The 17,244-nt window shown below is 37.5% G+C and overlaps 1 protein-coding gene across 1 annotated transcript; it reads left to right on the forward strand.

The window, feature by feature from the left end:
- The first annotated feature begins 3,516 nt into the window (after positions 1–3,516).
- LOC123667300 (antifreeze protein Maxi-like) lies at positions 3,517–8,111 on the forward strand. Its single transcript, XM_045601253.1, has 3 exons — positions 3,517–3,643; positions 4,565–4,992; positions 7,869–8,111. Exons 1-3 carry the CDS (start codon positions 3,517–3,519, stop codon positions 8,109–8,111), a joined length of 798 nt encoding a protein of 265 aa, XP_045457209.1.
- The last annotated feature ends 9,133 nt before the right edge of the window (positions 8,112–17,244 follow it).

A 17,244-nucleotide genomic window follows, 5' to 3' on the forward strand; every position in this document is an offset into this window, starting at 1 on the left:
TCCGGCTCCTTATAATTTAAGGCTTGGGCGCCATTTCTAACAGACTTATCATTAATACCGTGAATTATACAGTCTACGGCTTTTCTACCACTAATTTCACATCTGTTTAATAGCGTTAGCTTATCATAGAAATACTCTCGTAAATTCTCACTGTGCCTAGAGGTGCGAGACAGCATCTCTTCGAGAAGCTAACCGTAATTTTGCTCGCTAGGGAACGCCAGTTTAAGTTTAATCTGCCATTCGTCCCAAATGTAATTAACTGATGGTAAAGCCTCAAACCATTTTTTTGCCAAACCAACAAACTTTTGCAAAGCAAAATGTACGGTCTGCCCCCCGCTCCATCCATAAATTGTGGACATTCGTTAACCTTCCTAATCCAAATCTCGACATTTTGTGTCTTACTGGAGGGATCGAACTCCGGTACGACGTTATTAAAGTTATCACCACTAAGTAAGTTCGATTTCTGCGTATCAGTTTGTTTAATAGGAGATAAAAGTCTCATCACATGTCAACACTAAAGCTAGGCGTGGGTGTCGTAACGATAGTCTCCGCTGGCAACGATCGAGTCAAAATTTCTGACCTGGTACTGGTGTTCGATGCGCGTTCGATACCTTTCACCGTCCATGTCGGCGGTGAGTTAACCCTTCGTACCTTGGCAGCAGACCGCGATGCTGACAACGGGTTCTGGCAACGGGTTCTTGCGACGGTGTCCTATGTTGTTCATTTTGTCTTCTTGGCTCATGATAACCTCAAAAATACAATAGTATAAGCGTAATTTGTAACTAAATCTCTTGTATAATATTAATATATATAAAAGACAGATGGACAGATTTTTATAGTCATCGGCAACATACAGGCGATTATTTCATTTGAAGTTCAGAATATCAAATTTAAATTTGGCAAAACAGCGTTTACTGGGTCAGCTATTTACTGATAAAAATGCTAAAATTAAATGTACTGAATTAAAAAAAAACAATCTACAAACCGAAGGCGCATCTAGCCCATGTAAACTGGAGGCGCATCTAATCTCATAATCTATAGGCACCTCTAGCCTAGGTAAACCGAAGGCGCATCTAGCCCAGGTAAACCGGAGGCGCATCTATCCTCATAATCTATAGGCGCATGTAGACTAGGTAAACCGAAGGCGCATCTAGCCCAGGTAAACCGGAGGCGCATCTAACCTCATAAAATAAAGGCGCATCTAGATAGGCGCATGTAGACTAGGTAAACCGAAGGCGCATCTAGCCCAGGTAAACCGGAGGCGCATCTAACCTCATAAAATAAAGGCGCATCTAGCCTATGTAATACATAATAATGTATACGTACTATCTACGTATAATTTAATCAAGCGTTATATGTATATGTTTTATTTTATTGCATAAGTATAGCTCGTAATATGTACATTTAGTATATATATTTTAAATTGATTATTAAACCTTACTGAACATCATTATCATTACAGCCTATACAGTCCACTGCTGGACATAGGCATCTATCATCATCATCATATGTAGACCTGATCACATAGCCGTCTCTATTTGTCATTGATAACTACTAGAATTAGAATATAAGTGTTACACTTACGCGTTTTAGCAAAAGGAGCAAAGTTATGCTCATGCAACGTATGTACAGGTATTGACTGGCTTGTTGATTAGATGCATTTCATCCTCTAACCTAACATAGTTGCCGTTACTAACCGCGCAATGTAAACAAGAGTTTACATTTTTTTCTTATAAATCTTGTCATATCCTCAAATCAAAACTCAGCTTTAATGAAACTCTCACATTTTTCGAAACCGGGATGACATGATCTGCGATATTATGGTAAGGGATATCGATCTTTAATGGTATTAGTATTTAATGCTCTTAACCATTAATAATAAATATCAGCATAAATATCGTAAGTTATATGTAAGACTCTACTACGACTAACCTGTTTCAATTGCGGTCGCGATGTCCCAGCGCCGAACCAGCAGGCTGCAGTAGTGTGCCCGTTGCGGCGACAGTTTTCGCAGTGCTGTTGTTGTCTACAGTCCCGCGCTTCGTGACCCGGCCGCCGACATGTGTAGCACATCTTCGGCTGGAGCTGATGGTCTGATGTTGACCCTAGCGCACCATTACTGGTTCCTCTTTGCCACGTTAATTTCTCCACAGTGTATGATTCCATTCGTTTGAAATTTTCCAATGATGATAAATAGCCACAATATAATTTGAAATTTTCCAATGATGATAAATAGCCACAATATAATTGTTCAGGAGTATTACAACTGTATGCTTTAGCGTCGGCTCTCGATTCATGAGGTAGTCCACGAATTATACATGAGATTAACTACGGACAATTTCTCATGGTAATACTTCGTCATAGTCTCTTTGTATTCTTTTGTCCTTGCCAACATGCGTTCTAATTTGTCCACGTAATCAGTCGATCGCGAAAATGCAGTCTGCAGCAACATCATACCATTCTCGGGCGGAGTCACGTAGTCGTAATTGCATAGTAAATGTTCGATCGGTGTGATCCCAGCCATAAACGTCGCCCAATTGTTCTACTTTGTGCACCCAGCCTATAAACATTGCTATTGGTGTCCTCCGTTTGAAATTTGGGGATCACTTCCGCATCACTGGGGGCAACGTATCGTTTTTTGTACGATTTCTTTTTACAACCACCGTCAGAAAAAATAAATTACTGTTTCTACCTTTCAAGCTGCTTAATTCATTGTTTTTCGTTTGCGTTTTCCAAAATCATCCAAATAAGGTCCAGACATTTTTGGTCAAAATCCCACTTCCGAGATGTAAAACAGTAGTGGGTTTGTAAATTAAATAGCCAAGGCGATTATCACAATCTGTCTATATTTTTGAACAGAGTAACGTCGTTAACAACTCGAATACTAAAATGAATGCTTAAAATGATTATCTACCCTTTTTATACAATTTTATCAAATCAAAGCTAATTTTTGATTTATTTATAATATTAAACGAATGTACATATAAATAAAAATGTTAAATATTGATTAAAGACATTATTACACGTATATACTAATCTATATCATAACAATTAATATGAACTACGTCATAACCGTTGGGCGACTATTGAATACTTGATAACACTCGGCCATCCTGTGTAGGCCGTGTCCCACGGCCCTTGTACTACTGTTCTTCGGTGCTGATCTTCGAATTCTGGAACGAAAATTTGTATTTACAAACACAGTTGTATATGTATACCTACAATATTTATTTTTGAACCTATTGTCTAATAAATTATTACGTCACATAGACATTAGTCTGTTTATATATATTAAGATAACATCTTTTTTTGATTTAATTACAATTTACTATAAAGAATAATAGATCTCGTTGGTATATTACAATTTATTTTTAAACTACCGTCACAGAAAAACATAATAATAAAAGTAATATGAAAAGCTAAATCGGCGATTGCTTAAATTTCACTTTTAACAAGAACTTCAAATATTATCTCAAAAATCACACAGAAAATGGACAGAGTTTCCACTACTCAATAATGGCTATCGTTCGCCAGTTTATACCAAAAGGAATCTGCTCTCTTTACCAAATACGCTCAACTCGATTTCCCGCCAATGCATATTGCATCAAGACATTGTCGTACTGCATTCCTATTGGTCGAGAGAGTACACGCATTAGGATCGTTACAATATTAAATTAAATTATATTACAAATAAATCAAAGTAGATATACATAGAATTGACTTCTGAAATTAGAATAATAATTTAACGTTAATCATTTAGCAATTTAAACAGCGAAAGCATTACATAAAAATAAATAGTAACTAAACAGGTACTTACTTCAGGAAGTTACAAAGCAGATAATCAATTCAGTAATATATCGTTCATTAATTAAAAACATTTAAACATTAAATCTTAACCTAATAAATTACAAACATAATTTTATAATTTTAATCGAAGATTGTCTACTGAAGTCCGATTAGGGTCCACGAAGACATTAATTTAATAATCAAATAGTTTTCAATCATCCAATAATTAAAATAATCATTTCCGACCACGTGTTTTTCTTAAATACGCGGTTTTCCACCGACAAATATTAAACGAAGAATATTAAATATTGATTTAAGACATTATTACACGTATATACTAATCTATATCATAAAAATTAATATGAACTACGTCATAACCGTTGAGCGACTATTGAATACTTGATAACAGTATTATAGTATTTAAAAAAATAGTAATACTAAAGTATACTAATAGTATAAATAAATCCAATTTTATTATGTATATTGGCACCTGTGCTGTCGCAGGTAATTAGCAAGAGATTTTTAAACAACACATGCACCGATCACGCCACCTAGCACATCGTTCAATATTCATCTACCCTCACTCATTTTATACTCGAGTCATTCTGACGCGTATAAAAGGGTCGGAGGAACCGCGGCTTAGGCAGTCTTGGCTCTGGCTTGGCACGGTGCACTTGTTGTATCCTGCTAGTAGCATAACCAAGACTCATTTAATAATTAATTTGTGCTAACGAATTAATTGTTACATATTATATTAATATATAATTTTACTAGGCAGGGCCGGCGACTCAAGAAGTGTCGCCAGTCGCTGCCGCCGCCGCTGACGCTGCCGCTGCCGCCACCGCCACCGCCGAGGCCGCCGAGGCCGCCGCTGCCGCTGCCGTCACCGAAGCCGCCGCCGCCGCCGCCGCCACCGCTGCCGCTGCTGAGGCATCCGCCGCCGCCACTGCCGCCGCCACCGCTGCCGCTATTGCTGCCGCAACCGCCGCCGCTATCGCTGCCGCCGCCGCCCAGGCCACCGCTGCCGCTACCGCTGCCGCTATCGCTGCCGCCGCCGCCCAGGCTACCGCTGCCGATACCACCGCCGCCGTCGAGGCCGCCGCTACCGCTACCACCGAGGCCACCGTTGCCGCTATCGCTGCCGCCGCTGTCGAGGCCGCCGCCGCCGTCGAGGCCACCGTTGCCGCTACCGCCGTCGAGGCCGCCGTGAGACGAAGACGAAGACGAAGACGAAGACGAAGACGAAGACGAAGACGAAGACGAAGACGAAGACGAAGACGAAGACGAAGACGAAGACGAAGACGAAGACGAAGACGAAGACGAAGACGAAGACGAAGACGAAGACGAAGACGAAGACGAAGACGAAGACGAAGACGAAGACGAAGACGAAGACGAAGACGAAGACGAAGACGAAGACGAAGACGAAGACGAAGACGAAGACGAAGACGAAGACGAAGACGAAGACGAAGACGAAGACGAAGACGAAGACGAAGACGAAGACGAAGACGAAGACGAAGACGAAGACGAAGACGAAGACGAAGACGAAGACGAAGACGAAGACGAAGACGAAGACGAAGACGAAGACGAAGACGAAGACGAAGACGAAGACGAAGACGAAGACGAAGACGAAGACGAAGACGAAGACGAAGACGAAGACGAAGACGAAGACGAAGACGAAGACGAAGACGAAGACGAAGACGAAGACGAAGACGAAGACGAAGACGAAGACGAAGACGAAGACGAAGACGAAGACGAAGACGAAGACGAAGACGAAGACGAAGACGAAGACGAAGACGAAGACGAAGACGAAGACGAAGACGAAGACGAAGACGAAGACGAAGACGAAGACGAAGACGAAGACGAAGACGAAGACGAAGACGAAGACGAAGACGAAGACGAAGACGAAGACGAAGACGAAGACGAAGACGAAGACGAAGACGAAGACGAAGACGAAGACGAAGACGAAGACGAAGACGAAGACGAAGACGAAGACGAAGACGAAGACGAAGACGAAGACGAAGACGAAGACGAAGACGAAGACGAAGACGAAGACGAAAACGAAGACGAAGACGAAGACGAAGACGAAGACGAAGACGAAGACGAAGACGAAGACGAAGACGAAGACGAAGACGAAGACGAAGACGAAGACGAAGACGAAGACGAAGACGAAGACGAAGACGAAGACGAAGACGAAGACGAAGACGAAAGACGAAGACGAAGACGAAGACGAAGACGAAAGACGAAGACGAAAGACGAAAGACGAAGACGAAAGACGAAAGACGAAGACGAAAGACGAAGACGAAGACGAAAGACGAAGACGAAGACGAAGACGAAGACGAAGACGAAGACGAAGACGAAGACGAAGACGAAAGACGAAGACGAAGACGAAGACGAAGACGAAGACGAAAGACGAAGACGAAGACGAAGACGAAGACGAAAGACGAAGACGAAGACGAAGACGAAGACGAAGACGAAGACGAAGACGAAGACGAAGACGAAGACGAAGACGAAGACGAAGACGAAGACGAAGACGAAGACGAAGACGAAGACGAAGACGAAGACGAAGACGAAGACGAAGACGAAGACGAAGACGAAGACGAAGACGAAGACGAAGACGAAGACGAAGACGAAGACGAAGACGAAGACGAAGACGAAGACGAAGACGAAGACGAAGACGAAGACGAAGACGAAGACGAAGACGAAGACGAAGACGAAGACGAAGACGAAGACGAAGACGAAGACGAAGACGAAGACGAAGACGAAGACGAAGACGAAGACGAAGACGAAGACGAAGACGAAGACGAAGACGAAGACGAAGACGAAGACGAAGACGAAGACGAAGACGAAGACGAAGACGAAGACGAAGACGAAGACGAAGACGAAGACGAAGACGAAGACGAAGACGAAGACGAAGACGAAGACGAAGACGAAGACGAAGACGAAGACGAAGACGAAGACGAAGACGAAGACGAAGACGAAGACGAAGACGAAGACGAAGACGAAGACGAAGACGAAGACGAAGACGAAGACGAAGACGAAGACGAAGACGAAGACGAAGACGAAGACGAAGACGAAGACGAAGACGAAGACGAAGACGAAGACGAAGACGAAGACGAAGACGAAGACGAAGACGAAGACGAAGACGAAGACGAAGACGAAGACGAAGACGAAGACGAAGACGAAGACGAAGACGAAGACGAAGACGAAGACGAAGACGAAGACGAAGACGAAGACGAAGACGAAGACGAAGACGAAGACGAAGACGAAGACGAAGACGAAGACGAAGACGAAGACGAAGACGAAGACGAAGACGAAGACGAAGACGAAGACGAAGACGAAGACGAAGACGAAGACGAAGACGAAGACGAAGACGAAGACGAAGACGAAGACGAAGACGAAGACGAAGACGAAGACGAAGACGAAGACGAAGACGAAGACGAAGACGAAGACGAAGACGAAGACGAAGACGAAGACGAAGACGAAGACGAAGACGAAGACGAAGACGAAGACGAAGACGAAGACGAAGACGAAGACGAAGACGAAGACGAAGACGAAGACGAAGACGAAGACGAAGACGAAGACGAAGACGAAGACGAAGACGAAGACGAAGACGAAGACGAAGACGAAGACGAAGACGAAGACGAAGACGAAGACGAAGACGAAGACGAAGACGAAGACGAAGACGAAGACGAAGACGAAGACGAAGACGAAGACGAAGACGAAGACGAAGACGAAGACGAAGACGAAGACGAAGACGAAGACGAAGACGAAGACGAAGACGAAGACGAAGACGAAGACGAAGACGAAGACGAAGACGAAGACGAAGACGAAGACGAAGACGAAGACGAAGACGAAGACGAAGACGAAGACGAAGACGAAGACGAAGACGAAGACGAAGACGAAGACGAAGACGAAGACGAAGACGAAGACGAAGACGAAGACGAAGACGAAGACGAAGACGAAGACGAAGACGAAGACGAATTCAGGAAATGGAAGTACGTCCCATGCACCGACCTGCCACGACCGACCAATGGTGTGAGAACCACGATACCGTAGGATAGCTCACGCGTATAGTCTCGAAGCTCACCTTGTCCACGGGTGCTAGACTGACGGTCAAGCGACAGCGCGACCTCGTCAAGCTGGTCCGCTGCGGCGTCCTGCTGCGAGGTGAACAACCGGACATCTGGATGGTGGGACGTGCGCTGCGGTTCCAAAACAAGTGGGCAAGAGTGGATAGGTGGATCCTCCACAACGTTGATAGACAGGACGATAACATGTTCCTGATCTTTAGCGTTCCTGAGGATGTGGTGCAGGTGCCTGCTTGAACGAGAGCGCCTACCCTGCTATAAAAATTCATTCTCTTTACGTGTAAAACTTATGGAATTAAAGTTCTGTACTTATCTGCTTGCGAAATTTTTTACCATGTAATCAGACTTGATACAATTTTACCCTTTAATGGCACTGGGTATAATCCAAATAAGTTACTTATTGAAATTCAAAAAGAATTATTAAGATTTACGAATTAGGATTAGATGTATAAATTCATGGCTATCATATCATTTATTAAAATGTGCAATGCGCGATCTAAAATCCAGAGTCACATTTAAACGTCTTATAAAGATACAGTTATTAACTTGGCAAAAAACCTAACTTACCTACGGGTCTACGCGACTTGCCGGGGCGGACTTTGTCTCGGTTTTCGGGGGGTTTGCACTCCTTGACTGGTCCCTACTACGCTCTATAACCACTGCCACGTCATGACATATAATTCTATTGTCCACGTCACGACCACGTTGCAAAAATACAACAATTTTTTGTACAAAATATGTCGTCGTAACTCTTATTTGATGACAGTGACGTGACATTTTCTCGCGTTAGCGGGTTGTCGCTCTGGACGTGTGCGTTTTTGGTGACAGCCTTGACAGAAGCTTGCACTCCGTATACGTTTTCGTATTTATTTATTTATTTATTTTATTGATTTAATGTTATTATTTATTTTATGTATTACATATATATCTCTTTAATTATTTACTATAAGTATATTATTGACATTGACTTTGACTGTTAAATATGAGTGAGCATCTTTTGTGTGAGTCTAGTCAGGCTGTATGACTGTTATATTATTATATATTTCTTTTCTTTTTTTCTGAAATATTTTTATTGTTACTTCTGTTATTTTTTTTTTCTCATTATTAAGTTTTTTTTTTTTTACGTGTCTATCTTTCGTTGATTTTTATTTTATATTCTCTTTTTATTAAGCACATTATGTTCTTGTGGCGTTTGGCGTCTGAAGTCGCCGATGCAGGCTCTGACGGAAGAGCAGCGCCTTAGCAGTAACAATTTGCTGCTAAGCAATGCTGAGGCAGAGACCTGGTTGGCCTTCTAACTTAATTGTAATATTAATATTTTAAATGATAATGGCCAATAAAGAACTTTTCTTTCTTTCTTTCTTTCTTTCTAAAAGAACTTATACGAAATCAATTTTGTATCACAGAATTATATTCAATATAAGAGGAATTCAGGTTTACGTAAGGAAACACACAAAGTACTTAAATTATAAATTTATTTTTACAAATTTTAACTTAAGGTTCCTTAATAACTAAACCTAAGCGACGACTCCGTCTTGTACTCCTTCGTCATCTGCAAACAAGTCAAATATTCTTTTTAATTTTCTAATATTTTTAATCTATGTTCTTGTGAAATGACAAATTAAGAGAATGGCATTATATATAACTGTAAAATTCCATAAAACGGTGTTTTTTAAGAAAAATTACCGTGGCATTTAATAATGGTGTTTGCTAGCAAACAAAAAAACCGACTTCAATTACATCAACAAGTAATACAAAGTAAATAGACGAAAAAATTACAAAAACACACTAGTGTCACTGCGATTTTCGAGGGTTCCCTCGATTTCTCTGGGATTCCATCATCAGATCCTTCATGGTTTCCTAATCATGGGATTCCTTACCTTTGGGAGATCTCCTATCCAAAAAAAAAGAATACTCAAAATTGATTCATAACGACGAAGTTATCACCGAAAATGCATAAAAAAAAATATAATAAATTCCTTTGAGTTTGTATATTTGTATAGTACCTTTTTCCTATAGCAGTAGTAATATGTATTGTTTTATAAAACGATTTTTGACACTCCATAATAGTCACATATAAAAGAAATATTTAATTTTAATTCTATGTATAGGAATTGGTAAATAACTTTAAATGTCGTTTCTTTGTTTTTTCAGGTAGGTTAAGGGTTTTTATAATTTATTTTTGTATCATAATGTATAAAGAAAAATTGTTTAATAAAAACTTTGTTTTTTCAGAGCAACACATCATATAATTTTCCGATTCCAATTTCAAGTAATCAACTAATGTCTTATAAAACGACATTTTTAGTAAAAATATATTAATAAAAACATGGAAAAATTGCGATTCACGTTCGCATTATTAGCAGCATCAGATAAAAAAACCAATCTGATCTGCATAACATCAATAGAGACACCCGATAGACATTTATTTGATATTACGGATGATCTAAAACCTACGGATGATCTAAAACCTACAAATAAGCACACTGGCATAACAACTTTAGATGTTTTTACTAAAATTAAAAATTCATTGAAACAAATACATCAAACACAAAATGTATGGATTCCATTAACTAAAGAATTAAAAAAAATTACTTGGATGAATGCGAAAATGTACAATTTGGTGACCAATATCTAGATGAAATTAATAATGAAATAAAGTTATCGAGTAGTAACTATAGCACGAAAATAGAAGATAAAAATTTTGGAAAAATAGCAGAAAGATTTTTACTAGAGAAATTTTCAGGAAAGACATCAGTACACGTTTTGAGATACTAAGAGATGCAGAAAAAAATTGAGATTTTAAAATATTTACTTGAAAAACAGTGCTTAGATTGGTACACCAGTATGTTAATAATATATACAGTAAATACAGAATGCATATTATGGAAAACTAATTTCTGTGAGACATATGGAATTAGAGGTTGGTCACAAGTTAAATATGCATTTAGATTTAAATATCAAGGAGGTTCATTACTGGAATATGCCACAAAAAAGGAAAGATCATTACTAGAAATAAATAAAGAAATAGACACACAGACAATGATAAATCTTATAGTAATGGGCTTACCCAATGATATAATATACAAGATGGATAAGGAATCAATAATATCAACTGCTAATCTTTATAATGAAATTGGTAAACACGAGCAGACAATTAACAAAAATGATTATAATATGAAAAAAAAAAATATATATATTTTATAAAAAAGTAAAAGCTAATAAAATTAAACCTTGCAAAAACATTTACACAACAGAGTGATAATTATGAAAACAAGAGAAGCTATAATAAGAATGTAAACAATACGATATTAGATGTTGAATTGAGCAATAATGAGCAAAAAAACGAATGATAACACCATTAATTAAAGTCAAACTAACATTAGGAAAAAAATTGACATATTTGGTATATATGATTCAGGCTCTAATGTTTCTTCAATAAATTCAAAATTACTAAGAATAAAGAAAGGAGAAAAAAATGCCAATTTAATAACAATTAATGGTGTTAAAAATACGGAAGGTTTGACGACAATAAATATAAAGATTTTGATATAGAAAAAAAAGTTGATGTTTATATTGTAGATGGAAAATATTTTAAATATGATTTCCTAATTGGACTAGACATGATAAAATAATTTAATTTGATTCAAAACGAAAATTTGGAAGTGACTCGTAAAACAGAAAATAATTTTGCAAAGGAGGAACTATATAATAAAAATAAATGTAATGATAATGAAGATAAAAGAAACTTTAATTTTATACATTTTAATGAACATGTCAAAGAAGAAGAGTTTACAATGGATTTGAGTCATTTAAATAATCAACAAAGATCTGAAATAAATAAACTAATTGATAAATATAAATCAAGCTTTGCAAAAGATAAATATGACATTGGAACAGTAAAAGACTACGATGCACGCATTGATCTGAAAGTGGACAAATACTGTAGTAAAAGGCCATACAAATATTCAATAAAGGATAAGTTAGAAATAGAAGACCAAGTAAGAAAATTACTTTAAAGAGATCTGATAGAGGAATCATACAGTCCATTTGCAGCACCGGTAACCTTAGCTTGCAAAAAAAGAAGACAATAGAAAAACCAGATTGTGTATTGATTTCAGAGATTTAAATAAAATAGTGGTACCGCTGGCTCAACCGTTTCCATTAATTGAGGACTTAGTGATAAAAACCAGAAACTGTAAGTACTTTTCAACATTTGATATAAACTCTGCATTCTGGTCTATTCCCTTGCGAATCGAAGATAGGTTTGGCGGCTCTCGATCAACAACAAAAAAATTGCATCTTTTGGTTGATCATTTGACTCGATATGCATATATAACAACATCGAAGACACAGAGTGCCAAAGATTTTATAAAGCTGATAAATAAAGTTCCAAACTGTAACGAAATTGACATGGTACTTACTGACCAATATCCTGGACTGAACTCAAAAGAATTTAAAGATTTTTTAAATGAAAAATCAATTACCCTGATTTTCACTGCAGTAAATTTACCATTTTCAAATGGTCTTAATGAAAGATTAAACCAACCACTTGTAAATAAGATAAGATGCAAAATAAATGAAAAACCAAATACTCAATAAAGCATGGACTACCATTGCTCATAACTGTGTGGATAGATATAATAACACTGAACACACTGTCACAGGATTCGCTCCGAGATATCTATTAGACGGTACAGATCATTGTGATCATCAAGTTTAATGAAGGTGAAATGGTATATGTCGAAAATGGGCACAAATTAAATAAAATAAAAATTAGATGAATTAAGGATTGGTCCTTTTAAAATAAAATAAAAATATCAGATTCAATATATGAGGTTAATACAGGTCATAGAAAATTGGAGTCAAATTTATTTCACATTACTAAACTTATTCCTGTACCTGCTGAAGAAGACAGTGGCGAAATGTCGGAGGTAATTTTCTAACCTAGGGGGGGAGATATAAAGGAATATATTCCTTTGAGTTTGTATATTTGTATAGTACCTTTTTTTCTATAGCAGTAGTAATATGTATTGTTTTGTAAAAGGATTTCTTGACACTCCATAATAGTCACGTCAGTCAGTCAAAAGAAATATTTAATTTTAATTTTATGTATAGGAATTGGTAAATAACTTTAAATGTCGTTTCTTTGTTTTTTCAGGTAGGTTAAGGGTTTTTATAATTTATTTTTGTATCATAATGTATAAAGAAAAATTGTATAATAAAAACTTTGTTTTTTTAGAGCAACACATTGTATAATTTTCAGAGTCCAATTTTAAGTAATCAACTAATGTCTTATATTAATATTATTGTTATATTATAATATTATACGGTTGAATTGTGAAAAATTAGAATTTATTATTTATTTTGTTGAATTGTGAAAAATTAGAATTTATTATTTATTTTATATTAATTAGTTGCCCGCCGCTTCGCTCGAGTGGAAATTGATAACATTTACAGAGGGGCAAACGTAGTGTATAATCAATACACATATTAACGTCCGCTGGTTCTAAATGCCCATGTCTTTTATTAAACATCATGTATTATATAATAACACAGGCGATTTATTATTCGGACTGCTGACCGACAGTCCCGTGACTACCTAGTAAATCTAGGACGTGATCCGACGCTAACGGATGACGGATTTTTTTTTTATCTATACATACACCCACACTATTGACACGTTGCTTTTTTCATAATAATCAGATAATCAATCTTTAACAAGAGTTATATTTTAGAAAGAGATATTTTAATAAGAGTTGTATTTTAACAAGAGATATTTTATAATCCTGTAGCACAAAAATTGAACTTTCATCCAAACTTGCGAGAGCCCACAGACCACCTCAACCCGGTCCTTTCGCAAAATCGTTCTTAGTAGACGTCTACTATAGACACTATGAGCTATTCATACTGGTACAGTAAATACTGGTATACTAATCATACCTATATCTTGCCACAGCAAAAAGCGCTGTAAAGCATCATTCTCAGCTTTCCTACTGTTTCGTTCTTTCGCATGATTTTACTAGTCCATATTATTCATACAGTGTGCCTTAAAGAGTATATTCCAATAAAATTTAACGTCTGTTGAGTTTGAGTGAGTTAAAATGTGTGTCTAAGTACCCTCACCTTTATCGTCAGTGTCCATGGGCTCGGGGGCATCGCTGTAAGCAGGGGCCAGTGGAGACACCACGACACCGTCCCACACGGTGATCTCAGTGGAGATGTCCTTGCCACACTCGAAGGCCTGCAGTCCCAACACGTACCGATGTCCTCCTCGGGCCACCACACGAAGGAGACTGGAAAGGACCAATGGTTGTATAAAACTACGTAGAGAAACTTAAATCTTTGTGAACACGTTAAACGCCGCCTTGACTTTTAATTTTTCTGTTTGGGCCATGGGGGACATCATGTATTGTATTAAACGTGTACGTTTGTGTATTGAACGCAACGGACTCCATTTTGAGCAGTTGCTTCGATACTGAGAAGTTTAAATAGTGTAAATAAACTGTTAATAGGTACCTCTGTAAGTTAATTATTCTGTAGATAGCTCCGATTTTTTAAATACGCCTGAAATTTATACCTACAGTCCGTTTATAAATTGATTTGTTGTGAAAAGAACAATCGTAGTTAATAATCGAAAAGAAGTTTAAATAAAATAGGTATTTCTGACGGTCCTAAGCCCGTGTAAAGTATGAAGGACAAACGAGTCTATCTACGTAAGTACTCGCTAGCTCGCGCTTATAGGTATACTTTTGTCAACCGAAACGCGGACGGACGTGTTTCATTTATATAAAATAATGAATGAATGATCAGTGCCTTACTACTTTCAAAGTCGATCGAGTAAAAATGAATATTAAAATTGAAACTTTTTTTTAGTCAATATTACAATTGATTTATCCATTTTTGTAGGTACTATAGATGATTCCAAAGTAAAATATTTCGTTTCCAAAACGGTTATAAAATCACCGTGTATAAGAAATATTCAGGATCAGCAGTGCTATTCTGTAATTAACCATTTCGATATCGAGCTTCACCTGAGTGACAGAACTCACTTCGAAAGCGAACCCACTTGACCTTGGTTTGGAATTCTGTAAACATTCGATACGCACAAGTGAAGTTAAGTGACTGTCGAATCGAAGAGCGGCAATCTAGAGCCATAGATATAGTAAAAATAATTGTGTTTGCTCGCAAACGAAAAAAAAACCGACTTCAATTACATCGACGAGTAATACAACGTAGATCGACGAAAAAATAGTCAAGTAACAACGCATTATCAAAGATTACTCAAAAAGTAGTTATCAGATCTCGATGAAATTTAAATGTGACCACATGATAAACATCGGCTTTCGATTAAATTAAAAATCATTAAAATCGGTACACCTAATAAAAAGTTATTGCGGATTTTCAAGAAGTTCCCTCGATTTCTCTGGGATCCCATCATCAGATCCTGGTTTCCTTATCATGGTACTAAGCTAGGGATATCTTCTTTCCAACAAAAAAAGAATTATCAAAATCGGTACACCTAGTAAAAAGTTATTGCGGATTTTCAAGAGATTCCCTCGATTTCTCTAGGATCTCATCATCAGATCCTGGTTTCCTTATCATGGTACTAAACTTGGGATATCTCCTTTCCAACGAAAAAAGAATTATCAAAATCGGTACATCCAGTAGAAAGTTATGCGGTATAATACAACGTAGGTCGACGAAAAAAGCGTCAAGTAAAAACGCATTATTAGATATAGCTCGAAAAGTAGTTGTTAGATCTCAAATAAATTTAAATGGGACCAATTGGCACACAACACCTTTCGATTAAAAGAAAATTTGTCGAAATCGCTCCACCCAGTCAAAAGTTCTGATGTAACATACATAAAAAAAAAAAAAAAAAAAAAAAAAAAAAAAAAAAAAAAAAAAAAAAATACAGTCGAATTGAGAACCTCCTCCTTTTTTGGAAGTCGGTTAAAAAGTAGATAATGCGCGGCCTTTGTTGTTAGTGAAGCCACAAAACTCGGCTCCTTCAAGTAAATACACGCGCTCACGCACACATATGCATCAAACTACGCTCATTTTCGTTAGTATGTCACGAGGCTTCATACAGTAACTTTGCTTATAAAATGCCGTCTTGTGTGATTAAATGGTGCAAAAACAATACCAAAGTAAACAAAAAATCTGAAGGAATATCGTTTTACACGTAAGTACATATAAAACTTTATATTTCTTGTTATTCCAAAATAATATTGAGGTTATTCGGAACTTATAATTTCAATGTCACGAAATGACGTACCACGGGAGTGTTGCCAGTAGTTCTTTTTTTCAATACCCCAAAATGTGGGTAAGTAAATTGTACGCAATCAGAAAAATAATTAAGTAAAAAGTAGACATAGTTATTGTTTTTTTTTCTCGTGTTATTTTATGTTACATAAATTGAAAATAAAAAAATCAAAATATATTTATGAATTATTAACTCGTTTGTTTTATGTTTTAACTTTTTACAATTTTTGAGTAAACTAGGTACCCATATTTTACTATCAAATTTCATGGTTTTAGGTTTCCAACGAATATTTTAATAAGAGGTGAATGGGTAGCGGCTGTAAGACTGAGCCGAAATGAACTACAATGGCAGCCATCCTCATCAAGTGTGGTTTGTTCAGACCATTTTGATAAGGCTGACATGTATGATACAAAACATGGACTTCGCAGAGTCCATAGAACAGGATATCCAAAAAAGGTATATTTAACCGACTTCAAATAAAAAGTTCACCCTTTTCTTCCTGTATAATTATGTTATATTAAAATTATATAGGACGCCGCGTTGGCGTAACGGTCACAACACTGGTTTGTGGCTGTTGCGCTGGCGGTTGCGGGCTCGATCCCCGCACATGACAAATATTTGTATTGGCCATACAGACGTTTGCCGTCTTTGTGCAGTCCTTGTGGGTCTTCCTACCGTGCCTCAGAGAGCACGTTAAGCCGTTGGTTCCGCTTGTTATCATGTACACCTGCGATTTCTATGATCGTTACTCATAGAATATATCCGCCGATCCGCATTGGAGCAGCATGGTAGATTAAGCTCTGATCTTTCTTCCATCCATCTTTCTTTCATTCCATTCCATCTCGAATTAAAATACTTATCCACTGGGAACTGTGTCCCGTTAGAAGAAGTAGCCATTTTAAATTGTACATCTACAACTGTTTCAACTATTAATTCAACCAGGACATCTTATAGACATGAAGAACAGGAGTATCCAATAGAACACGAATTAGCTTCACTAGACTTTCTCCGTAAAATACAACAAGATACGGCAGAACTCGCAAGCACTCTGAATGTTGCGGAATACGATGATTTTAAAAAAATAATAATTGGTTATATCGC

This window comes from Melitaea cinxia, chromosome 27 (assembly GCF_905220565.1).
Source record: "Melitaea cinxia chromosome 27, ilMelCinx1.1, whole genome shotgun sequence".
NCBI lineage: Eukaryota > Metazoa > Arthropoda > Insecta > Lepidoptera > Nymphalidae > Melitaea > Melitaea cinxia.